General features: G+C 41.0%; 1 protein-coding gene across 3 annotated transcripts in view; it reads right to left on the bottom strand.

Moving 5' to 3' along the window:
* Window positions 1–1,479: 1,479 nt before the first annotated feature.
* The window catches only part of KLHL12 (kelch like family member 12), a 28,329-nt gene continuing 2,292 nt past the window's right edge, over window positions 1,480–27,516 (bottom strand). For 2 of the 3 annotated variants that reach the window (XM_058533843.1, XM_058533844.1), the window contains exons 3-12: window positions 24,155–24,308; window positions 22,856–23,073; window positions 17,897–18,046; window positions 15,919–16,033; window positions 6,339–6,445; window positions 5,294–5,489; window positions 4,655–4,813; window positions 4,226–4,324; window positions 3,242–3,428; window positions 1,480–3,061 (exon numbers count right to left, since the gene is read on the bottom strand). In XM_058533843.1, the coding sequence (XP_058389826.1) occupies window positions 2,935–3,061; window positions 3,242–3,428; window positions 4,226–4,324; window positions 4,655–4,813; window positions 5,294–5,489; window positions 6,339–6,445; window positions 15,919–16,033; window positions 17,897–18,046; window positions 22,856–23,073; window positions 24,155–24,308 (1,512 nt within the window). In that variant the 3' untranslated portion in view covers window positions 1,480–2,934. The remainder of the gene's footprint in view (window positions 3,062–3,241; window positions 3,429–4,225; window positions 4,325–4,654; window positions 4,814–5,293; window positions 5,490–6,338; window positions 6,446–15,918; window positions 16,034–17,896; window positions 18,047–22,855; window positions 23,074–24,154; window positions 24,309–27,516) is intronic. The other variant, XM_058533845.1, reaches the window with a different exon arrangement.

A 27,516-nucleotide genomic window follows, 5' to 3' on the forward strand; every position in this document is an offset into this window, starting at 1 on the left:
TAATTAAGTGGCTGGCTGCCAGTTAAGGGAGCTAGAAAAACAGGAGGAACCATCAAATTAGGGGTACCTCTGTTTCCATGTGCATAAAGCATGTGAAAGTATACAAAACTGGGAGAAGAGTGGAAAGGGAGCAAAGAGCTTTATGCGTTTTTTGCAGAATATTCAGTTGTGGCTCCCTTATAAGAACTATTTGGGAATCTGGTCTGAAACTCAGAAAAGTCAGCAATGGGCTGGCCCTGTGGCTTAGCGGTTAAGTGCGCGCGCTCCGCTGCTGGCGGCCCGGGGTTTGATCCCGGGCTCGCACCAACACACCGCTTGTCCGGCCATGCTGAGGCAGCGTCCCACACACAGCAACTAGAAGGATGTGCAGCTATGACCTACAACTATCTGCTGGGGCTTTAGAGGGGGGGAAAAAAAAGTCGGCAATGAGGATATCCTAGGAGCCATCAGTTCTTTACCCCCACTTCTCTGCCTCCCCTCAACCTCCCCTGGATCTCTTCCTGAGATAGGATGAGTCATACGTTTCATAGCTGTGGGTTTTTTTTTTGTGAGGAGGATCAGCCCTGAGCTAACATCCGATGCCAATCCTCCTCTTTTTGCTGAGGAAGATTGGCCCTGGGCTAACATCCGTGCCCATCTTCCTCCACTTTATATGGGACACAGCCACAGCATGGCTTGACAAGCGGTACCTCGGTGTGCACCCCAGATCCGAACCTCCGAACCTGCGAACCACAGGCCGCCGCAGCAGCGGCGTGCGCTCACCTAACCAATGCACCACCTGGCCGGCCCCCATAGCTGTGGTTTATTTTTTTATTTTTTATTTTTTCAGATTTTATTTATATATTTTTTTCCCCCCAAAGCCCCAGTAGATAGTTGTATGTCATAGGTTCACATCCTTCTAGTTGCTGTACATGGGACTCGGCCTCGCGTTGGATGGAGAAGTGGTGCCTTGGGGCATGCCCGGGATCCGAACCCGGGCCGCCAGCATCAGAGCGCACGCACTTAACCGCTAAGCCACGGAGCCGGCCCCATAGCTGTGGTTTAATGAGCAGGCACAACTCCCTCTGCTAAAGAGAGGTTGGCAGGCTCCTTCAATGAAAATAACTTCCTCTTTGGCTCCCCCTTCCCTTTGCTCTGGGAATATCAGGACTTTTGCAGGTTTGCAGGCCTTCTGCATAGCTGTTTAGATCATGGGCCATAAATTGAAGCAAATAGGAAAAGAATGGGGTGACTAAAACCCTAAAATTCCAATGGGTACTAAATGAGCTCAAGTAAACTCCAAGCGTGAGAGTCATCAATGAATATGGCAAATTCACATTAACATTTTACTGATGAGAATCTCCATAGTGGTACAGTGGCTACCTCTTATCTGTGTCTAACAGAGACATACTAGAGTTAGTTGGCAAATACACAAGGCGAACAGGTCCCCCAAACTGTCTGCAAGGTGGTGCTGGTTAGCCACAAACTCTCTTACAGGCATTTGAGACAGGTGATTTTTAATATTTTCTTAAAAAAATACAAAGAAGATGAACTCTTCAGGTCAACACAACTCAGGGGGAAAGAGGAAAAATGGAATTTCAGAGTAAAGGGAAAGTGCATTCTTATTTAAATGTCATGTTCCCACACTCCCAATACCCATAAGGCAAGAATTTCACTCCATAACACAGGGGAGCCTTGAGTGATATCTCAGAAATGGTGATAGCAGGTACTGGAACTAACAAAAGAATTCTGGTTGTTCTTGATTATTCTGTCCTCGGATGGATAAAATCCACTTTAAGGACAGAGAAGGGAACCTTATAGTAGGAAAAAGACTAAATGTACCAAACGCAGCAGTGAAAACCCCTCCTTAGCAGAAGTGTGCCCTTAAAAGAATGGGGCAGTAATCAGGTAGCTGAACTTCTAGGCTGCTGCCATCCCCACCCCATCCCCAAATAAATAGTTTGGAAGTATAACAGCATAGTCATATTTGATTCAACAAAGAAAGACAGTCTCTCACCCACTCGAAGCAAACCTCACCACGGAGAGAGAAGCCCTGGCAGGGATTAAGACAACATACAATCACGGAACTTCTGATTCGTCCCCAGGCACACTGAACTCCCACATTTACTTCATCTCCGCTCCTCCCAACGTTTGTTCACTCTGTTATTCTCAGTCTCCAGTGCCAAGGTGCACAACACTCTAGTTCAGAAAGACCATGGAGAAATAAAAAGATCCTTCAAATGATACACCCTTCTTGGTCTTCCAGGTTATACTTAAGTGGTTTTCTAGGTTCACTCATATCTCATCAAATTCAGTTTACCTCACTTACTCTAACCTCAGTCCTGATATACCAACCCTGTCCCCTCTAAGGGAGTGTCAGACAGATCTCTCCCCAGGCCCCTAAAGTTTGACAGGGATCTTTCATTGGTTTTCCTCCAGGATGGAACTGTGCTGCCCCTAGCTACCTATAAACTAGGAAAGATATTTATCCCTGGAAAACAAGACTTGGATTTTACCAAGCTTACTCGAGTTGGTATTCTTCCAACCATCTTAGCTGAATACTGCCCACATCTAGTAGGTCAAACTCACCTTCATTCTCTGCAACACATGAGGCACAACATATATATTCATATATATATGTACATATTCTCCCAAGCACATGGTAAGTTAGAAATGACAAGAAAGTGCTCCCTAGACCAGAAGAAGAGGTGACCTGGCCTCTCACATCCATTCAGTGTGCATTCTTTTCCCCCGAGTGTCTGTTACCCACCCTCCTCAGAGACAACTACCAGCGCGAGGGAGAGGTGTGTCAAATAAGTACAACTGTCACTGCACCAGTGCTTGTAATCACCCTGTGCACACAGTGAGAAGCAGACATTCTGGAAAGGATCCTTGATTCTCCCACAAACTGTCCTTTGGACTGGTCACTAGCTCTGGATGGTGCTCCAACAATGGTCACTTCTCTCGGAGAACACACACGCCAGCGTCACAGCGCTGGGTTCCCATGGATGTCACTACTTCCCAGCTGTCGATGATAGGGTCATAGCACTCGATGCTACTCAGCAGGGAATTCCCATCATATCTGAGTGGGGAAGAAGCAAGAGAAGGAAATGAGCTTTCTATTCTTTTCCATACAAGTCCTACACTAAGATTGCTACTGGAGATGTCTCCCCAACCCAAACCCCATCTCCATTCAAAAATGTGGACTGGATCACGTGGTCCTGGATGCATGATGACTCTAGCCTGGTTTCTAAATCCTCACCCTGCAATCGCATAAAGTCTCCCCCGAAGCACTGTGGCCCCTACATAGCATCGTGGAGTGGTCATACTAGTGACAGTTGTCCAGGAATCGGTGCGAATGTTGTATGCTTCAACGGAAGAAAGGTGGGCTGTACCATCAAATCCCCCCACCACATAAATATGGTCATTCAGCAGAGCTACTCCTGCACCTGGGGGAAAAAGGCACAGCAAATGAATACTCTTAAATTAGGATCTGAGTTCTAGAAACAAAACATGGTCACTGATGGCCAGGTGAAGGATGTGGACCGGGGCCAGACGGGCCTAGAAGAACCTAGTCCAGCACAAGTCATCCCATCTGTAAACCCTTTGGCTGGGACTTGAAATGAGAAAAGAAAACTGAAACGGTTGTCATCTTCATTTTCATTAATTCAGAGCCCAACCCTCTTTACCAGGAGAAAAGAAGGAAGTAGACAAAGAAGGCACTGAAAGTAGAGGGAGGAAAGGAGTTGGAAGTGTGGTTCTGGAGCAGTTTGCACCCAAAAGAAGGCAACTGGAGCAGCTTAGTGTTTCTCCTTGCTTCCATCCCAGGCTGCTCCACCTCCAGCAGCTCAGCGAAGGTAAATCGCTACTCCTCTGTACCTGTGCATTAGAGATTTTATTCAACATTCACTCACTTAATGTATACTACACACAGAAAACTGTGTAGATATTACACAGTGCGCGGAGGGAACCAAGACATAAAAAATGAATGAAACAAGAAGGTTTTTGCCCTCAAACTTATAATCTAGTTGAAAGTTTAAGTTGTCTTTATTCTTACTATATTTAGAGAAAACAGAGACAAAGAGGAGAACAGAATCTGACTCATGTTTTACTTTATCTCTACAGTGAAGAAGGAAACACAACTTTGATTTACTGATGCCCTGTCCTGAGACTGCACCACAGCTGCAGAGGTCAAGATTCGACAGCACCGTCTATTGTCCCCTCCCTTAGATCCAAGTGGTCTTACCAGAGCGCTTGGTGGCCATTGGTGTAACATTAGTCCAGTGTCCTGTATGGGGATCATATTTCTCAACTGAATTTAAGATATTCAAGCCATCATATCCTCCTGAAAGACAAAGTAGAGACCATTCCAGGAAGAAATGCCAAATTTTTACCCCTACTCCCCGTGTGCCTTTCTCTGAAGAGATTCAACTAATTCTTTTAGTTTCAGTTCTCCGTCATGAGTTCCAATAATCCAAAGAGAAATCTGTTCGTACACTATTTTCTGCTTCCACAAAAGAGATTATCCTAGTTGACAGAAAATATACTGGGTTGGACTGGGATTTTAGTTGAAGGAAGTCTACGAACTTACTTCTGGTAAAATGCAAGCCCCACCACCCAGAGGCTGCCACCCTTAATTGAGTTCTCTCCCATCCCTGCATCTCAGACCCAATACCTAGACAGTAGATCACTCCGCTAGCCACTACCAGTCCAGCGCCTTCCCGGGCTGTCTGCATATCTCCCAGCATGCTCCACTGGTCAATGTTTGGGTCATATCGCTCCATACTGGTATGACGCCTGCTTCCATCAAAGCCTCCAGAGACATAGATCATATCTGCTCAGAATGAACAAAACACAGACAATTAGAGAATGAGATATTTCTAATAACTCTTTTCTCTACAAATTCCCCACAAGTCCTTCAAATGTCTGGGAGCAAAAAGAAACTTACCCTGTTTTTTACGGGACAAGTCAATTAAGTCTTATAGATAAGGTAAACAGCACAGTCGAGACATCTAAAAAGAATGGGGTAAGACTGAATCCTCAAAAGCATTTGAAAACTACATGAAGTTTATAGAGATACAACTATTGTCAATTCTCCACTCAGCACATTGGAACTCCATTTGCTGACTGTTATCAGTGTTTAAACATCCATGAGTATTGAATAGCTATGTAACACTGATATTTCTGAAAGCAAAAAGGATATTTGACCTTACCAATATCTCCACATGTCATGCTCCTGCCAGACCACAGGAGAGGTATGAACACTGATCCAGCCACAACAAAATGGAAACACTGCCCTGCACACCAAGCCTACCTCCTAGGGTGGTGGCTCCAGCAAGGCCTCGTCGGACATTCATTGGGGCTACAGAATACCAGACCCCATCCTCATCTGCTGTGTAGTCCAGACACTCCACTGAACTGAGGCGGGAACGGCCATCATAGCCACCAATTACGTAGACCCGGTCGTGCAGGGACACTGAGGCCACATAACGTCTCTTACGAGTGATGCTCTGTGGATTTAGGAGAGAAGCGGTGCAGACCGTGTCAGTCACACGAGTCTTAGGCCTTACCTTTTGCTGTCCTTCCTGTTTCTAGCTACACACCTCTGCTTCTTCACTTGTTACCAGGAGCCCTTCTTCAGGCAGTGGTTCACCCTCACGTGGTCTCCAGTGGCCTGCCTACTGCATGAATACCCTCTTGCCTGTTGTGATGCTCCTAAAGATGTAAGCCTTCTGTACATTTGCCTCTTTCCAAGACTTCCAAAAGATTTAATATCTTTCCTTTATCCTGTATATGATTCCCTCCTATTCCATAAGGCACTGGGCTTAGAGACTTAGACCGCTTTCCTTCCTTAAAGTGGAAAAGTATCCCTGCACTGCTAATCCAAAGGCCAGGATTCAAAGACCCTAAAAGTTAGGAGGACTGATCAAAAGATTTCCATGCTTTCTCAGAATTATTATTGTTCTTTCAGCACCAAAACAGACACACCAAAGGAGAAAGATACAAACTTCTGAGTTCAATCCAACTAGTGTTCAGTTGAACACCATTTAACACTGAGTTCAGTTGAACAGCGCATGGCCAATGGAGCATGCCAGGAGTTACACACACAGCTCAGGAAGGCGCTGAAATAGTAGTGGCCAGCTAAGTTTAATGTGACACAGGGCCACTGATATTTCTGAAGTCTTATTTACTGTAAACAGTCAATAACTTCTTATTGAGTCCCTACTGTACATGACAGTTGTAAGGAACATTAGGCTGTTATTAGGCTTTTCTACTTTTAGGGCTGCATTATTGTGATCTAGAGTCAGGGACTGAGGACATTAAGCTCTTTTCCCATGACTGGTTCCACCATTACTTACTGGCAAAAAGCTCCACTCCTGAGTCTTAGGGTCATATTTCTCTACCACATCGATGGGAGATTGCTGGCTTCCGAAGCCGCCAACCACCAGGAGCACTTCATTGGCTCCTGAGGACAAAAGGAGAAAAGTTACTTCACTATCCCTGGCTGGGGAACTACTCACAGGGAAGTATAAGTAGAAACAGCTCTAGGACATCTTGTTTTATGTGGCTCAGAGAAGCAATCTGAATTAGGAGAATCATCCTAAGTCCTAACAGGAAAGTATTTCTTCCTGAGGCTCTAGCTCTTGAGGACCTGAATCTCTGAAATTTGAATTTCTGGACAACATTAAAACTCCAGAAGGCAAACTTGAACATACCACAACACCCCTTCAACCTATCTAGATGACTTTGGTTGACATGATAACTGAGGTTCTAAGTGCAGGTACGAAGAGGCTAAAGAAGCTCCCTGCCCTTCTCAGCCTGTAAAACTAGAAACGGGAGTTTTCTGTAATGGGAAAAGAACACGCTCCTAACCTGGTCTCAAAAAACGTTGAGAGTTGTGGTTTAGGACCCAAGTGATAGATTTTTTATTCTTCCAATTTAGCCAACTATATGACTATGTTCCCTGCCAATACATCAAAACTGCCAGGTATTCACAAGACCAGGCTTTACAAGGAGTCTTTTTTTCTCTACTATTTTCCCAAAGAAGATATATATATGTATTTTTTTTTGTTGAGGGAGGTTTGCCCTGAGCTAACATCTGTTGCCAATCTTCCTCTTTTGCTTGAGGAAGATTTGCCCTGAGCTAACATCTGTGCCTATGTTCCTCTATTTTGTATGTCGGTCGCTGCCACAGCATGGCTGCTGACGAGTGGTGGAGGTCTGTACCCAGGAACCGAACCCAGGCCACCAAAGGGGAGTGTGCCGAACTTAACCACTAGGCCACAGGGCCGGCCCCCCCAAAGAAAGTATTTTGATGGCCTTTATATATTCCCCTTTCTCCTAAGGCTTTATTCTGATAAAATACTCCCTACCTTGTCTCCTCCCAAAGAGCAAAGTCTTTTGAGGAACTCCCTTGTGCATCTGCTCTATTAGAGCTCATGGACAGAAAGGTTAGCTGGAACATTTTGGACAACGCAATCACTAGGAGGGCATTTAGGAGACCCAGATGCTCTTAGAAATAACCTGGACTTGAAAGTGTAAATGTAGTACCTTCAAACTGACAAGAAACACAGAGCCCTAATGTAGTATCTGACAGGCATCATCAGTGGCTGCTACAATCATTACATGAAAGCTAATATACTGCTCAATAATGCTCAAAAGAAGCATACCACCAACACCTATGAAGTGTTGATCAAAGATCAACAGATCAAAAAATTGATCCTGAATCTTGAATCTTTTCAAGTCTCTAGTCTAACCACCTGTTTACAGGAAATATAGGGGACAGAAGAGCATGTTAAATGACACTACATGGATGTAATCAGCAAAATCTAGAATGTGGGAAATTCTACAGGTCAAACAGCCTGGTTTCTTCAATAAACAAACTGCAAGGAAAAACCAAGGCAGGAGAGAAAAACCTATGGATTAAAAGAGACTAAAGAGAGATATGAACTCAATGCAGTGTGTAGACCTGGTCTGGGTCCTGACTGGAGCAACTTTAAGTGTTCAAAAACACAAAATTATGGGGAAATTGGGGAAACATGAACACGTACTTGATATCTGAGGATAAAGAATTCGTTGTGTGTTTTTTTTAAAGAATGTTAATGGCGGGCCAGCCCGGTGGCGTAGTGGCTAAGTTTGGCGCACTCCACTTTGGCGGCCTGGGGTTCGTGGGTTCGGATCCCAGGAGCGGACCAACACCACTCACCAAGCCATGCTGTGGCGGTGTCCCACATACAAAACAGAGGAAGATGGGTACAGGTATTAGCTCAGAGCCACTCTTCCTCAAGCAAAAAGAGGAAGATTGGCAACAGGTGTTAGCGCAGGGCCACTCTTCCTCACACACAAAATAAATAAATAAATAAAGAATGTTTGGGCCGGCCCCGTGGCTTAGTGGTTAAGTGCACGCGCTCCACTGCTGGCAGCCCGGGTTCTGATCCCGGGTGCGCACCGACGCACCACTTCTCCAGCCATGCTGAGGCCACGTCCCACATACAGCAACTAGAAGGATATGCAGCTATGACATACAACGATCTACTGGGGCTTTGGGGAAAATAAATTAAAAAAATTAAAAAAAAAAAAAAAGAATGTTAATGGCATTTCGGATACGTTACAAAAAGGTTCCTTATCTTTTAGAGATACACACAAAAGCATAATATATGTGGATAGAATTATATCTTGCCTGGGATTTGCTTCAAAACAGGCCATGAGTTCCTAATTGTTGAAACTGGGTGATGGGTATGGTGGACAATCATATTACTCTGTTTTTACATATGTGTGAAATTGTTTTTTTTTCCTGAGGAAGATTTGCCCTGAGCCAGCATCTGCTGCCAATCTTTTTTTTTTTTCTGCTTGAGAAAGATTAGCCCTGAGCTAACATCTGTGCCAGTTTTCCTCTATTTTGTATGTGGGTTGCTGCCATAGCATGGCTGATGAGTGGTGTAGGCCCGTGCCTGGGATCCGAACCCATGAACCCGGGCCACCGAAGTGTGGCACGCCAAACTTAAGCACCATGCCACAGGGCCGGCCCCTGTGTGAAATTTTTCTTAATAACCTAGACAGAAACCACAGAGTTTAATCTCATCTTCTAAGAGGGCACCAATATTGTGTACTTTCTCCAAAGTGAGCCAGGAAGTGGATCTCAGCAGCCAGCTACTTTCAGAAAAGCAGACCATTTGCAGAAGGGCCCTTTCAAATTATGCTGATTTTATTTGTGCATTAAATTCTTTCAAGTAGGGAGATGCCAGGACCACAGTTATTTGTTTCCTCCTTGGCACCACTATTCCCCACCTCTCTGCCCTTTCTTCCCCCACCTCTTCCCTCCCTCTGATGTGAATACAGAAAGTAAGAGCAGTCCTTCTATCCAAACACATTTCCCTCTGTGGATGAATATGATGCTAGTGGATATCTGTATGGGTAAGAGAATGAAAATACTCCACAACAACTAAGAGCTTCATTCTATGCTTCACGCATTTAAACAAAATTTCCATTGATTTTCAGATGTAATTTCTGTTGCTTTAAGAAAAAAAAAAGTAGGGAAAAAACCCTTCCTTTTTTTTTTCCCCTCTCCAAAGCCCCAGTATATAACTGTATAAATGTACATAGTTGTAGAGTTGCAGCTCTTCTATATGGGATGCCGCCTCAGCATGGCTTGATGAGCGGTGAGCAGGTCCGAGCCCAGGATCTGAACTGGCGAACCCCAGGCTGCTGAAGCAGAGCACATGAACTTAACCACTATGCCACCAGGCCAGCCCCCAACCTCTCGTTCTTGATAATATGATTTCATTCAGGCAGCTTTTGAAGGATAGGGACATAGAAGCAGATATGAAATATTTAATTATGCTACAAAACCCAGTGAACTGACAGCACTTCTTGTTCGCTGAAAGTTTCTGAGTAAACCTTCCAGTAACTACATGTCTACAGCGGAACTTGGACAGAGGTGTCAGTGTGAGTTGCTCAGGGACTTTATGGTTACAAGTGCCTGGGGCCCTAGACCACTAGTTCCCAAACTTCTCTGCCATGAAATACTCGTCATTCTTTTCTCCTGGCCAATGCTGTGTTTTGAAAGACTATCTGCCAAGCTGCATTTAAGTAATTAACTTCCCCATTACTGCTGGCGTTATATATAAGTGCAACAGAGCTTCTGATAAGTTTAAGGGCACCACTGTTTTCACATTGAATAGATATAATTTTAGTCAATTCTGATGTCTTTGTTCAGCCTGGGTAGCTTTTTCTAGCACAAAAATGATTTTCTTGGGGCTGCCCCGGTAGCATAGTGGCTAAGTTTGCATGCTCTGCTTCAGCGGCCCAGGGTTCACAGGTTCGGATCCCAGGTACAGACCTATACACTGCTCATCAAGCCATGCTGTGGTGGCGTCCCATATACAAAATAGAGGAAGACTGGCAGAGATGTTAGCTCAGGGACAATCTTCCTCAAGCAAAAAGAGGAGGATTGGCAACAGGTGCTAGCTCAGGGCAAATCTTCCTCTCCAAAAAAAAAAGATTTATTGTAAGAAAACTTAAAAAATAACTCAAGGACTAGTATAATTGCCATCCTTACTCAAATATTACCCCTCCTTGGTTAAAAAGATTTAAAATTATATTTCTTGTGATTATAAAACATATAATATATAAAATACATTTTCACTGCTAGAAATCACTTGGAAAATAGACAAGTTTTACGAAAAAGATTTTACCCTTAATTCCATAATACAAAGACACCCAAATGTAACAGATTATTTCCTTCCAGCCTTGTTTCCAAATATTTATAAAACATAAATGGGACCATATTGTATCGCATCCTACTGTTTTTATTTCATTTTCCCAAGATATTAACAAAATCTTTTAATATATGTTTTTATATCAGGGGTTCGTAATTTTGGGTTATAAACAATCACGTATAATCCTGTGATAAATATCCTTGAATATGAAACTTTTCCCCATTATTTTCTTACCATAGAAATGGGAAGGTTGCTAGAGTAAAGAACACAAACATAAAAAAAAATCTTTTCATATATATGATAAGATTATTTTCTGTGGCTGAACCAATTTATATTCCCGCCAACACTATAATGGTGCCAATTCATTCTACTCTCTGTAGCAATGGATATATATATATATATTTTTTTGGTGAGGAAGATCAGCCCTGAGCTCACATCCATGCCAATCCTCCACTTTTTGCTGAGGAAGACTGGCCCTGGGCTAACATCTGTGCCCATCTTCCTCCACTTTATATGGGACGCCACCACAGCACGGCCTGACAAGCAGTGCATCAGTGTGCGCCTGGGACCCGAATCCGGGCCGCCGGCAGCAGAGTGCCCACACTTAACCGCCATGCCATGGGGCCAGCCCCTGGATATTGTTTTTTAATCTTTGATACTCTGGTAGGGAAAAAATTGTGTTTACTGCTTTAATCCTTATTTTATTACTAATAAGACTCTTACTAACTAGGTTGAATTTTGCCCCCTTATACTTAGTAGCCAACTGGACCTCTCCTTCTGTGAACTGTACACTCAGGTCTTTTCGTGTTTCTCTCATGCATTTTTATAAGCTCTCTAAACACAAATGACGTTAACTCTTTGTTGTGGTTGTAGCAAATCTACTTTCCTAATGTGTCCTATCGTGTTGTACGTGATTTCTTATTTTTTTGGTGAGGAAGATTAGCCCTGAGCTAACATCTGTTGCCAATTGTCCTCTTTTTGCTGAGGAAGATTGGCCCTGGGCTAACATCCGTGCCTATGTTCCTCCACTTTTTATGTGGGACGCCTGCCACAGCATGGCTTGATAGGCGGTGCGTAGGTCCACGCCTGGGATCCAAACCTGCGAAGCCCTGGGCTACCAAAGCAGAGTGCACAAATTTAACCACTACGTCACTGGGCTGGCGCCTGTACATGGTTTTTATTTAGTCAAATACACTGGTCTTTTCTTCTGTGATTTCTTCTATTGCTTTGTGCCTAGAAAGTCTTCTTCCACCGCAAGAATTCCTAAGGATTTTAATGTCTTTGGAACCTAATTTGGGGACCACTCCTCTAACAAGCTGACCAGTGTGAAAAAAGCTAGTGAAAGGACTGACCAGAAAGAAGCCTGTTAGTTCTCTGCCAATGAATGGGGTACTTGTTAAGTTAGATTTTGATCTTTATGATGAGGAAAGCGTGTCTAAAACATCTGGCAAGGACAGTGTGAAAAAGCACATTACTAAAACTGAGGCATCTTGACAGTGCCATGGTCATTTTTTTGCGGGAGGGGTTGGGGCGGGTAGGAATGTGTGTCTACTGTGGTGTGTTAGAGGAATACAGCAGATGGAATGCAAGCCTGCTAAAATAACAGGGTTCAGAGAACTATATTTCCATACACATTGATCTTCAGCTCAGAAAAGGAGACAGTGACATATTAGGAATTTATCTTCTATGAGAGAGTAATGGGTACGGTTAATAACTGAAACAAAATCCCCACACATTACTTGGCATTCTATTTTTACTTAGCTGTAAATTTAATTTCCTTGTGCTGTATGCAGAAGAGTTATTATCCTGGTAGCTGGTTTAGCAATTTCTATGAATAGAGATGGGTAGTGGACATGATGGTAGGAACAATTTACTTCTAAGGCACTGACGAGGAGATGCTAAATTAAGAATCTAGTTGGAAATAGCTCCAGAATTTCCTTTCTAGAACTTCTGAAAAATAACCTCAAAACTATGAGGGCACGTAAAATCATATTCTAATCTCTCAAGGTCAGGGCAATAAGCAAGTTCTCTGAGCAAGCAGGAGCTTTCTGCTGCCTGTTTAGAGAAACGCAGGAAATGTACCTTCAAAAGAATCTTCTGGGTTTGCTGGTTCGCAAAAATTTTCATTGGCTTTAGTTCAATTTAACAAGCAACTAGTGAGTGCTATCATGTACTCTCTGGGACACCTTTGGCTCTGCAAAAAAGAAATATATCTTCTGTATTGCAAAGAACCTTAGTGATTGACTTTAACTCCCTTAATACAGAGAAGAAGAAATGGTAATCCAGAAAGTTAAAGAACTTGTCCAAATTCAAACAGTACATTACTAGAGTAAGTGACAGAAACAGGAATAGAAACCAAAGCGAGCAATATATCTTATTTCCTAGTGCCAGATTCTTTCCATTAAATCACTGGCTCACATGGTATTTAAAGACTACATATTTTTTATTATTTTTTGAATAACAAAAGTAAGCAAATGCTTATGGTAATAACACAGACGTATATAAATAAAACAGTCCCACCTTGTTAAAGGTTCAGTATTTATCCTTGCATACATATCGTGTTTATGCTCAGGCAAACATACACATATAGAGGAGTTTTTGCCTTTTTTTCCCCCAATGAAAAAGTTTTTTCCCCTATTGAGTATAGCCAATTAGTCTTTCTTGTCCACCCAGCTATGTATATTTGACTCAATGCTTTAATAGTTTCACAAAATTCCATGGTACAGTTGTACTATAATTCAGTCAACCATTCATTCCCCTCAGATGGAATTCAGGATGTATCCCTTTTTTTCTGGCAATATTAGCAATTTATGGTAAACATTCTTATGCATATATCTTATATATGCTTATTTCTATGGTAATATATTATTTCTATAGTAGAGATTATACTATAGTGCTTCTTTCTATAGCATAGATTCCCAGAGGTGGGACACAAAGAGGGTATGTACATTTTAAACTTTAATCTTCATTTCTAGACCTGCTAGGGAAGCATATTTTTTAACGTTCAGTGTTCACTTACATTTCCTCTTCTGTGTGCAATCTATATATCTCTCATGCAATCTTCTATTGGGCTATTGTTCTTTTTCTTGTTGATTTATGAGAGTTCTTTTTATACTAAAAATATTAACCTTTTGTCATACATATTGAATATATTTTCTCCCAGTCCATGTCTTTTGCCATCAATTAAAAAAAAAATTTGATGCAGTCAAGTAACCTTGAAGGGTTCTAGGTTTTTCTGTTTTAGTTAAAAAGGTTCCTACCCAACAGGATGGGGGAATGGGGAGTACTGTCTAATGGGCAGAGTTTCGATTTTTTTTTTTTTTTTTGCTGAGGAAGATTCACCCTGAGCTAACATCTTTTGCCAATCTTCTTCTTTTTTCGCTTGAGGAAGATTCGCCCTGAGCTAACATCTGTGCCAATCTTTCTCTATTTTGTATGTGGGTCACCACCACAACATGGCTGACGAGTGGTGTAGGTCTATGCCCGGGATCAGAACCTGTGAACCTGGGCCGCCGAAGCAGAGCGTGCTGAACTTAACCACTATGCCATGGGCCCTGAGTTTCAGTTTTGTAAGATGAAAAGAATTATGGAGACTGGTTGTACAAGAATGTGAATATATTTAACACTATTGAACTGTACACATAAAAATGGTTAAGATGGTAAATTTTATGTTATGTATTTTTTACCACAATTAAAAATAGAAAAAAAGGCTCCCACCCAGAAGTTATACAAATATTTTCCTGTAATTTCTTCTAGTATTTTTATGGTTTTTCACACTTAGTCCTTCAATCTATCTTGTGTTGATTATATATCTTTGTATATAGTATGAGATATAGATCATATTTTGTCATCCTCCAGGAACTAACAGAACAGTATCATCCACTATTCCTTGTCCAAGAGTTTCCCTTAAAAAAAAAAAAGCACTATCGCTGGGTGGTGGGATTATGGATGACTTTTATTTCTTTACTTTGTGCTTCTCTGTATTTCTAAAATTTTTACATATTTGACATATAGTACTTATGCCATTAAAAAAATATAGGGGATAAATCATCATTCTACTTAAATCTATCAATGAACAGGTTAATTATCAATTAACACCTTAGCACATATGAGTCCACAGTGAGATAACAGAAGAATAGGAAATAATAAAAACAAAATACCACTCCATATACAGAGTAATCTATAATTTACAAAATGCTTTTACACATACCGTCTAGGCTCTTGGGACAGTAAAACTGGAAGGGTAAGAAACAGAAGTGAAGTAAGATCTGAGCACCTATTACTGCCACCTACAATGTTAGGCATCTTACACGCATTATCTCCTTTAATCTTCACAACCACCTAGTGAGATAAGATATTAATTAGTATCCTCAATCTAGAGGTGGAAGCATAGGCTCAGATAAATTGATACCTTGCCCCAGGTCATACAACTAGTCATTGGAGGGGCTTGGATTTGAACCTAGGCCTGCTTGTAAAATAATAGCTAACATACACAGCACTTACTATGTGCCAAGAACTGTTCTAATCCTTTTACGTAAATTACTTTATTTACTCTTCATAACAACCTTCGAGTAGCAGCTATGATGAACTCCCTTCTACAGATGAGGCAACTGAAGCACAGAGAAGTCAAGTTTCCTGTCAAAGATAATACACCTCGTAGTTGGTACACTGGGATGTGCACCCACACGGTCGGCTCCAGAGTGCAGGCTCTTAACTACTGCATGTCACTGCCAAAACTTCTGTGCTTGCAACTATCCTGAACTCCTGTACTTTATACCATAATGCTGCTTTTCCTTCCTCTTTTCATTCCAGAATGGAAAAAACACATATGGAGAAGGGGAGAGGTGGGTAGGAGCACACCACCTACTACATGGCATTTGAAATAATTTCTAGTTCACAGACTCCAAACATACTGAAATAAAATTATAACTTATATTGCATAATAGCTGACACTTTATAAAGCGCTTTCACACACTTTGTCTCATTTAATCCTCCATACAGTTATGTGAAATAGATAGGGAAGATATCCTTGGTTTATATGAAACAAAGTTCAGGGTGATACAGTGACTTGTCTGAGATGACACAACTAATACAAGATTAAAAACACGTTTAAATACAAAGTCTTTGTATCTCTTATAGAATGTTCTTTTCAACTACATCATGCCACTTGGCAAGAGATAACTGAAAAATATCCCCTCTTTTTGCTAAGATGCCAGCTTACCTAGACGAGCCCTTGTCCTGGGTCCCTGCATCTGACTTCGCAGTTCAGGCCTCAGATGAAACTTCTTTGCTTCATCAACTAGGTCCCTGCACTGTAAACTACAGCGGATGAAAGGCTGAAACACAGCAGATAGTAGCATGAGCCACAGCGGCCACCTCTAATATAAGAGTATAAATGGCACATATAAAGAATTAACTTAACATAGAAAACCAGTTTCCAAAGCCCCGTGGTTCCAGGAGGGCTGCTGGTAATAACTATGCTGTGGGTTTCCAGGAACAATTAAAAAAAATTTTTTTTAATAGACAATATATATTACATGGTTCAAAAATCAAATGATATAAAGAAGATGTATAGGCATACTTCGTTTTATTGTGCTTTGCTTTATTGCACTTCACAGATACTGCATTTTTTTACAAATTGAAGGTTTGTGGCAACCCTGTGTCAAGCAAGTCTATTGGCACCACTTTTTCAACAGCATTTGCTCACTTCATGTCTCTGTGTCACGTTTTGGTAATTCTCATAATATTTCACCATTGGGGCAAGACTTCCACCAGCAAAATGATTATGACTTGCTGAAGGCTCAGGTGAGTGTTAACATTTTTTAGCAATGAAGTATTTTTAAGTTAGGTATGTACACTGTTTCTTTAGACATAATGCTATTGCATACTTAATAACTGACTACAGTACAGTGTAAACATAACTTTTATATGCATTGGGAAACCAAAAAAATGTATGTGACTCACATTACTGCAGTGGTCTGGGACCAAACGCACAATATCTCCGAGGCATGCCTGCCTCCTTGGCACTTACTGGTAACTACTTCTATTAATTTATTTGTACATCCCTCCGGTGATTGTGCAAATACAAGTACATAATGACTAATAAAAATTTTAAGGGAAAACCAAAAGCCTTCTGTTATTTTCTGGGACGACAGGAAGAAGTACATCTTGTCTGGAATAATTTCCCCAAGGCTCACAGCACCGTGATAACGCCTATGTTTATTGCTGACAGAGCTCTGTACTGGACAGTTCTCATGTGCCTCCCCACATTCACTCTGCATCCTCCTCCATCTGCTCTCTGGCTCAGAAGACTGGCCCATATGAACTATGTCATGGGGCTCCCATGCCCTCTGGCTTCCGGTTGGGCTCTGCCATTACGAAGCCCTAGCAGGAGCTCAGAAGGAAGAAGGAAAGTGAAGTCAGGCTCCCTCACTGCAAGGTAAGTGGTGACTTTGGGATTTCAGGCCCGAGTCTGGGCTCCTAACCATGATTTAAATAAATATACATGACGGGTACATGGATGGGTTATAAGAAAGGAATTATACATGGGAGAAAAAGAGTTTGACATGTGACGACGACCAGCCTGCAACTTTTCTAATGTGAATAACTGGAAAACTGTGTCTGTAGAGGAAGGAACATGTCCATTGACCTGGGCCTTACCTACATGTTAGAAATCAGTGTTCCTCCAAAAGACGGTCCAGGTAATACAGGTGATATATATGGTAAAAATCATGAAAACATAACACAAAGAATTTAAGGTGGAGAAACACTTTTATAAGTAAACATGGTATGAGCCAACTTGATATTAAAATGCATCAAACTACTTTCATGTGGGCTTCACCAGAGGTCAAAAACAGAGAGACTTGATAAGCAAAGCATCTTTTTCGGGGCAACTTGGAACAATTTATGTTGAATAGAGAAGGGACAAAATTCATCAAGTGTTGCTTATGTAAAACACTTAGGGGTATATAAAACAGACACTAAAACACAGAATTAATTAAACCACAGATTTTCATTTGTGTCAGGAGCCTGACTTGCCAAGCAATTGCCTGGAGACTACCTAGCGCCACTCTCTCTCGCATTCCTGCAGAGGCAAACCAGGATTATTTTAATTACGTTAAAATAACCAATTTTGAGTACACAATACGAAGCTACAAGAGATACTCAAGGTTTTGGATCCGTGTGTCTGCATGACTTACCTCAGCATCTATTACATCAGTGATGTACCTGGGGGTCAGCAGGGGCATCCGGACATACTGTAGCAGGTCAGGCAAGGATTCTTCTCGTTCCTTCTTGGCATGCTTCACCCAGTTGATGACCGCCTCAAAGACTGGCTCTTCAGAATCCACCTATAAATGTACAATTACAAATCATGAATCTCTGCTTTTCCACTTATCTCACAATCTCATAAAGGAACCACGCTTACTTTCTCCTTTCTGTTCCCCACCCCCGCCACCATTATTTCCCAACTTCCAGAAACAGTGAGGCTTTTGGGAAAACAACCTTTTCAGACACAATTCACTAAGACCAGAAAAAGCATTACAGTCAAATTGGGTAAAAAATCTAAGAAAGATAGTGCCTGACAAACCATCAGTCACAAGTTGGCTTTTCCCATTCCTGAATTTTTTTCCAGTCATTTGTGAAACTTTAAGGGGAGGAGGGAAGATCTGCTGCCCTATTCAAAACTGACTCATTTTAATTAAAATAACTTTTATTCATAAGGGTTGTCTAAGGACCTCCAGGCTTGCTCCCCAACTCCTCCATCCAAGCCTGTGAAGCAGGAACCTCTCTTACATGATATATGGAATGTTGCAGTTTTCAAAGCACTGTCCATTAGCATTAGAGCAGCTACTGTGTATTAGGCACTATGCTATTTGAGATGATATATATAATCAATCATTTGGGGAACTAAGGTCTAAGCTTACATACAACAAACATAAGACACACCCTAAAAAACCTACATTATACCCCTGGAAGAGCTCTAGGTATGATCACATCTAAGACTTCCCAAAGACAGACTCCTAAGCATAGGTCCTGTGTCCCCTTCACCAGCCCCTTGAGTGTATCTGTTCTGAGAGAGACCTTTCAGAGTGTGACAGTGCCTAGATAAAGAAACCATTCTTGGAACTTTTCCCAAGAACTGAAAATGTTTCAGAATGTTCATTCATTCGATGGATTTACCGAACCCCTTATAAGTGCCAGGCATTGTGCTGGAGGCTGGTTATATAATGGTGAACAAACCAGACATAAACCTTGCTCTTAAGTGGGGAGACAATTGTTAAATTGGAAAAATGAACAATCTCATTCTGTCATCCTGTACTATAAAGGAAAAGTACAGTGGCTATGAGACAGAATAACACGAGATTTCCTAATGAAGACTGATGGGTCAGGGAAGGCCTCCCTGCATGGGTAGCCGTTAGCAGGGAGAGTAAGAGAGACCTGGAGAGACTCCAAGGCAGACGGAAGAACACATGCAAAACCCTAGAGCTGCAACATCCAACACAGCTATTTAACATTTACACTGATTAAAATTAAGTTAGGGCGGGCCCGGTGGCTTAGCGGTTAAGTGCATGCTCCGCTACTGGCAGCCCCGGTTCGGATCCCAGGCGCGCACCGACGCACCGCTTCTCTGGCCACGCTGAGGCCATGTCACACAAACAGCAACTACAAGGATGTGCAACTATGACATACAACTGTCTACTGGGGCTTTGGGGAAGGAAAAAAAACGAGGAGGATTGGCAATAGATGTTAGCTCAGAGCCGATCTTCCTCAGCAAAAAGAGGAGGATTAGCACGGATGTTAGCTCAGGGCTGATCTCCCTCACAAAAAAATAAAATAAAATAAAATTAAGTTAAATTAAAAATTCAGCTTCTCAGTCACACCAGTCACATTTCAAGTGCTCAACAGCCAATGAATAGTGGCTAGTGAATTGGACAGCACGGATATAGATCCTTTCCATCCTCACAGATTGTTCTATTGGACAGCAATGTCCTAGAGCAAAAAAGAACTGACCACTGGGCAACGACAGAGGCTGGTGCAGTAGAGAGAGCGAGGGAGAAGAACAGTGGAAGATGGAGCTGGAGAAGCCAGCATGGGCCAGACCTCAGAGAGCATCAGAACATTGGGTTTTACTGCATGAGCAACTAGAGACCATCACAAGATTTCCAGCAGGCTGGTGACAGGGTCACACTGATGCTGTCTGAAGATCACCCTGACACTCACAAGAGGACAGCGTAGAAGGGCTGAGAGCTGGGAGGCCAGCTAGAGGCTACTCTGTACATTAGGCAAAAGGTGACGGTGAAGACATTTGTGCACCAAATCTACGGGAGGTTAAACTAACTCGGCCTACTGATGGATTAGATGTAGGGGAGGCCGCGGAAGGGGGTCCATGACTTTTTAAAAAAATTTTTGTTAAAGACAAGACAGAGAGACTAATAGTTTTAAACAGCTGCATACTAGACTCTGACACATTCTAGGTTTAAATTAGATACATCCTTTTAAAATGAGGCTTTTCAGTCATGAGCAAAGATTCCTGATCCTACTGAAGACAGAATAAACTAGAATTGCAGTGAAACAACTAAAGTGGGAGGAAAAAAACACCAACATTAATGCTTCACTAAGGAGAAAAATTTCTCCATAATAAATTTTCACAGTGAATTCTTTTATGTATCAGGCACTGGCATTCTTATTTAATGCTCAGAACGGCCCTACGTAGTAAGTATGACTATGATCAACGTTTTATAGAAGAGGAAACTAAAGATTAATGGTTAGGTAACAACCCCAGTCTGATTCTAAAGCTCATGTTGTTTTAACCACTGTGACACACTGCTTCCCACTGTTTAAAGTACTACTGTTTTACATCATTGAGAGGAAGGGTTAGTTAGCAATGGGGAGTCAGATATCTGGTTCCTATTTCAGCCTAGTATACGGAAGATAAAAAAATGTCTTAGGCTGTCTTTCCAGAAAAAAAGCAGAGGCCAGTCCTGATAGACACTTAAGGAAGACCATACAAAAACTTCTCAAACTGTTTTCATCTCAGCTTCTGAATAAAAGGTTAGTTATTTTCTCTCCCTGTTCCATCTAGTTTTATTCTAAAGTCTATATAGTTCTAAAATAAATGACTTCTGTGATTGCTTCCTGATTTGGTCAATTAGAAATGAACTAACTAGGTGACCAGCTCATAGTTGAGTGGTTAAGAGAATAGACGCTGGAGCCAGATTGCTCAGATATGAGTCCTGGCTCTGCCACCTACTAGCTGTGGTACAATGGCTACCCTCACAGACTCAGTTTCCTCCTCTGACAAATGGAGATAGTTTTGAGAAGTGTATAAGATAAAAAATACCAAGAATGGTGCCATTAGAATGGAAACTCCAGGGTAGAGGGATTTTTGTCTGTTTAGTTCACAGGTGGATGCCTGGTACTTGGAACTGTTCTGGGCACAAAGTAAGTGCTCAATGACTAACTGATAAATGAACCAACAGTAAATGCTGAGTAAGTGGCAGCCATTCTACTCTCATGTGCAGTGAACTTCAAGTCTGTACTGCTCACTCTATCCACTGTATTTTCTAACGTACGGACAAATCAAGAAAAATCAAGATATTCTAGCAAACTCCAGTTTCCAAGTCTGAAGAATGTCATGTGGCTACACCTGGCATTTCAGTGCAAGGACACAACACCCCACACCATGAGGGTGAGAACAAATACTTGGCTCAGCAGCATTTCTAACAGCAGCTTCTCTGGGCTGACATGCAACAGCACGTCAAATGGGAAAATAATTTCTCTTTAGTTGGCAACAATGTCACCAACGTGCCCTAATCAATTTTCCCTCAGAAAAGTCACTAGGGAAAGGCGTAAAGAAAAGGTTGGCTAAAATTTGGTAAGAAATATATTTAAGACTTGTTATTATATTACATGAAAATCTAGCTTTAACAAAATAGATCAGGGAGTAATCATTTGGTTATAAAAGTCTACTGTAAGATTTCTTTAAGTAGCAAATTCCTCCTATAGCACTTAGAATATTAATAAAACTTTGCTTCTTTCCAATGTATCTCTTGTTTAAATTGAAGTGCCACTAACTTCTCAGAATCCGCTAATTTAAAATTCATTATTATTATCTGAGGAGAGTGAGAGGAGCAAAAATGAACTCTTAGCTTTCCTAGAGAATCAAATTTCTCCTAACTGGGGGAAACAAAACACAATAGGCAGACTTTCACCCTACCACTTGGCTCTGCTAGGTATTTTCTAGAAGCTATCGACTAAAGAGTTGGATCACTGGAGATTAATGCCACTGGCTTCAGAGACATCTAATAAATAGCCCTACACTGGACTTCTCTCTCCAATTCTTAGCCCAACTACAGACCTATATGCAATAAAAACTCTGCAAAACTACTGGTACTATGATTCAGAATTAGGACTGACAAAGATTCTTCTTGCTGGGTTAAGTTGCTGAATGCTTGCCTGGGCACAAGCGGTTTCCCCTCTGCTAGGTGAAGCACTACTCCTTCAACATCCAGTTCTCATGTCCCTTCCTCCTGCTCCCTCATACCTCCATATGGCATTTATGATCTGGGTCCTGCTTACCATCTCCTATCTTCTGTTCCTTCCTCTTTGATCTAATTTAAACCTAGAAGGTTTACTCTTCTTTCTTCTATGTAATTTCTTCACTTTGAATAGCTCATTATTCTCATACACTATTATAATAATATTTGTCTTTTTGTCTGTCTCTACCAGTATACCATGAATCCTCTGAAAACAAAAACTGGATCTTATTCACTTTTGGATCCATAGCACCTGGCATAATGATTGCTATATAGTAGATATTCTCGATCAATGTTTGTAAATGAGTCACTGGGTAACAGAGAAGTGTTCTACAGAAATCTACTTTACTTCCAATTTCTACTTATTCCACACTCTGTTTAGTCTGTTTGACTCTTAACCACTGGCATCATATATTTCATTGAGAAAGGTGGCGAACTGTCTCCCACAAATTGCAAATAAATTTGGCACATAATTTCAGGGGCATTTAATGAAACCTTTGGAGCCAACATGGACACTTGAGTAAGAAGCCCTGCTACAGAAACACAGTAACTCCACCCTGCTTTCTGCAAGTTTTATAGGCCCAGTCTCGAAGAAACCACAACACCAAGCCAAATCTATACCTGAATTTCATCACACTTGATTAGCTTTTCCACCTCTCCTTGACTTAGTAGAATGAATTCTTCATGCTGCACCACTTCAGGAAAATGCTTCTGGCTAAAAACTTCAGCTGCTTGCATCAGGTCAACACAATTGTGAGTTTCAGCAAAATCCCTGATACCCAGGCAATTAGAAGGGTCCAACTGACTTTCTAAGAACTCACAGCAGGCTTGCTTCACACCTAGGACAAACACAGACAGTGAATACTTCAGGATACTTGGCCGGGTGTGAATTGGTCTATATTCCCGGATTGTGACATCTCTACACAGTATCAGAGGAACCCCAGCTCGACACCTAAGAATCAGATTAGAAATTTTAAGCCTAAGGAATTCAAGTCCCATTTCTATCTTAGGTGCTGTGTGACCTTCAGCAATGCCTTTACAACAGTCTGTGCTTCAGCTGTAAAACAAGTATAGCAAGACAAATTGCTTCTACGGGCCCTGGCACAACTAGACACAAATGCCTATAAAACTCTTGGGAATCAAGCTATAAAACCAATTACAATTCAGGACAATGTACCTAATTTCTACTCTACATGAAAATGTACTAAAAGACTCCAGTGAAGGAAAAACAGAAGCTACTATAACATCTCATATTTCTATAATTGAAAAGTTTAGAGTATAAACTTAATTTTATAGCTGTGCACTAATGCAAAAGTTTCACAGTGTTTCAATCACGTATTAAAAACTGAAAATGTTCAATCATGTGTACAGAAAAACGAAATAATAGAAACATCACTGGAGGTTAAGAAACACAGACTGGCAACTGGAAAGGGAGACCATCTCTAATCCTGTGAAAACTTTACACTCTCATTTATGTGTGTCAATTTAAATTTTTAATAGATAATTTATATGATTCAAAAAATTAAAGGTACAGAAGGGTTTTACCATGAATAGTCCCCCTAGCCTCCCTATCCACCTGGCCATCTAGTTTCCTTCCATGTTGGCAATGAACTGATTCAGTTTCTTGTATTTCCTTGGAGGGCTACTGTGTACATAAATGGAAGGAAATGCCCCTGTTATCCTCTCCTCCATTTTTTTAAAAACAGAAAAGGTCTAAATGCTCTCTTCTAAAGAGCCAAATACTCACATTTGAAGAGGTTCCTTTATATTGTGATTGAAATCTGATCTTCTGTGCCATGGGCAGTAAACATGAATGCCCACAGTCTGTCTCCACGATTTTCACAATTAAGTTTACATCATTAATTTTAAACATTTCCCGGGCTACCTTGGCATGAACAATAGCAACTTGAACATCTATACCTTTCAGCTGAAGCAGACAGGCTGCAGGGAGCAGTTCTTGTACATTCTCCACCGTCACATGTACTGTTTCTGTATACACAAAGTCCAACAGGATTTCCATGGTAGAGGCAGTTAAACCTTGGATATCAACATAAGGTTTCCCCTTCTCTGAAAGCTGAAAATTCAAAGGGTACGACATAACGGTGATTATAATTCCACAAGATAAAGGCGGTATCTCATATCCAAGAGCTTGAAGAGATGTTAATAATATTAATTGCACATATATCTTTAAAAAAATTATGGTGTATTTTGTTTGATTTGTATAAAGCAATTACGGCATATATTTGTAGCTTTTCAAATTGGGGGGGAGCTGTATGTAACCCAAGAGCACACAGTGAGGTGATACCTTCCTGGAATATCAATTTTACTAGTGAATAACTTAAAACATTGCTTTCATATTAAAATAAACATAGATGTACTAAAGAACAGAATGCAAAAGTTCCATGAACATACCAGTAGTGTCCGTGAGCTTTTAAGATGAAACAAAATTTCAATGAAATCTGATCCTTGTAGAGGACCCAACGGGTTATAGCTCCAGACCCTCCAGGACTACCCAGTCCTGTCTTATCTGTCCTTAGACCACATTTGGTAATGATGAAAAGGGACATGCAGGTCATCTTAAGGGGCCTTCCGCTGTAACGTTGTCTGAATACAACTGAGGGCCTTCCGCTGTAGCATTGTCTGAATACAACCGAACTGTTTGATACTTTTTCAAAACATTCAGTTAACTCTATTATGGGATTACTGAATTGTTGGTGTTCTATTTAATCTAGACCATATCCTTGGAGTTACGAGTATTTATTTATTTTTTGTGAGGAAGATCGGCCCTGAGCTAACATCCATGCCCGTCTTCCTCCACTTTATATGGGACACTGCCACAGCATGGCTTGCCAAGCGGTGCGTTGGTGCGCACCCAGGATCTGAACCAGCGAACCCCGGGCCACCGCAGCGGAGCGCGTGCACTTAACCGCTTGCGCCACCAGGCTGGCCCCCTGGAGTTATGAGTATTGATGACGCCAGACAATCACAGAAAATTGTTTAGCTAAGTATGGAAATCTTCAATTTTACAGGATAGTAAACTATCTGTAATTGATTACCTTATAAAAATTTTACTAGATCTTAACCTTAGTTTAGAAATTCAAATGGCTCACAAAACTCAGTGCACTTCCATTATGAACTAAATGTCTTTATCATCTGTGATTCCTCTATCAGCCCTGAATAATAATCAGAAACTATTCTCTACCAAAGCCAAGAACAAAATCGATCCCTAACATTAAAAAAAGTCACTAGTACGTTGTTTTGGAAAAACATTTTACTAATATTTAACACAGTATAAGTATTTACAAACAGAAACATCTAAGTACATTTATTCCAGAAGTTTCTTATTCAGTAAACTATATTCCCATCAGCCCAAATAGCTTAAATATGGAAATGATTTCACTATGTAATAACTTAGCACAATTACAGTATCATTTCACATTTATATTTGCTTTACAATTTTTCAGAGCGTTTCTCATTTACTATATTTCATCTGATTTTCACAGCAACCCGGTAACGTAGTTAGGTCTGACATTATTGCCATATCAGACATAGAGGATCTAAGGTTCAAAGAAGTTATGTGACTTCACCAAGGTCTCTTAACTAGCAAAACACAGATGAAACTCAGGTCCTCTTGCCTCACTCCTATGATCTTTCAATTGGACCACATTTGAGGAGCACTTCCGGGCTGGAAGAGAACAATGAAACCATCTAGTTCAATCACTGTATTTTACAGATCAAACCAGTGAAGTTAGATGGTTGCAAGGGTTCACACAGAACTGCTAAGAGAATTGAGCCTAGAATCCAGGTCTCTGGACCCTCTCCTTTCCATCAATTACTCTTAAAAACAAAGACAAAACCATCTGGCATTTTCTTGCCTGAATCAGGTTTTAAAGAAAGACTATAATCACTGATGAGAAAAAAATGAAAGAATTCTCTTACAGAACTCCATACCAATTTCTGAATATGTAGAAAAAGAGTGAAGACAGATTAATTTTCTTCAAGCTGACAAGGAACAGGATGCACAACATATAATTAACAGTCAGTAGTCCTAGTCCATTAGTATTTCATGCTCAGCAGCTGCTGGGTGACACTCTCCTAACCCAGTTAAATGCCAACGGCTTCTGAGGCTCTTGGGTAGATACTGTGGAGGACAGTATAGGATAGGGATCTGTACTATTACACAAGATTATTTTAAAATTAGCCTGGATTAGTTGCAATGATCTGTCAGGTTTCCATGTTTTTCCTACCAGCCATGTGACTGAGCATTGGCTCACCACATTATAAATTACTTAGGCTTTAAAATTAGATTATAGAATATAAAAATCCTTATTTCAGAGGCTGAGGAGGCACAGTAGTTAAAAACTGTTTGGGCTTTAGAGCCAGAAAATTTAGGATTAAGTCCCACCTCTACCATTTACAAGTCATGTGACTTTGGGCAAATCATTTAATGTCTGAGACCTTGTTTCTTTTTATGTAAAAGGAAATGGTAACATCAACCCCTAGGGTGAATGGAATATAACAATCACCTAACACAGCATCTGGCCCAGAAGGGTGGTTATGTCATTATTACGACACTAGCTCTTCTATTCAAATCCAGCAGCAACATCTTCACTGAGGTGTTGGGACCAACTGAAGACCATATTGGTGGTTAAAAAGAAAAAAAGTGTTACCACAATGAAATATTTCAAGCATATGTATAAATGTAGATAAATGATCTAATAAACACTGGTGTACTCACAGCTCAAGCTTAAGAAAAAATCAAGATAATTTATTTAAAATTTAAAAATCAGACTTGAGATCTTGAAAAATAAAAAAGTTGCAGTCTTCTGCTCTGTTCAGCTTTCTAGGAGCAGCTCACAATGTATTCAACAGCTTTACTCTACATTTTAAATGTTCTGCCAATTACTAAGGCAGTCTTTCTTAACGCTTTGTGAGCACTACCTTTTTTCTTGTCAAGCCAGCCTTTTCCTAATTCCTTTTAATTGTATATCCTCCAGAGTCAGCATCTCTTTCCAAGTTATCCTCCATATGCCGACACAGTCATTCATCAAGTCCTCCTCCTCTCATTCGAGATAACTCTAAAACCTACACTAGTAGAGTGAATACCAATTTTCTTCAATATCGTTAGGAGGAGGGGGAAGAGCACTGAATCCCTTCTGTTCCCTTCCCTCCTCTCTATCCCCCTGGTATTCACTTTAAAATATTAAACGTTAGAAGGAGCAAAACAGGAAAACAAAATTAAAAACAGTAACTAAAATCCAATAGCTGACATTTGTGTTTTA

This window comes from Diceros bicornis, chromosome 38 (assembly GCF_020826845.1).
Source record: "Diceros bicornis minor isolate mBicDic1 chromosome 38, mDicBic1.mat.cur, whole genome shotgun sequence".
In the NCBI taxonomy this organism is placed as follows: domain Eukaryota; kingdom Metazoa; phylum Chordata; class Mammalia; order Perissodactyla; family Rhinocerotidae; genus Diceros; species Diceros bicornis.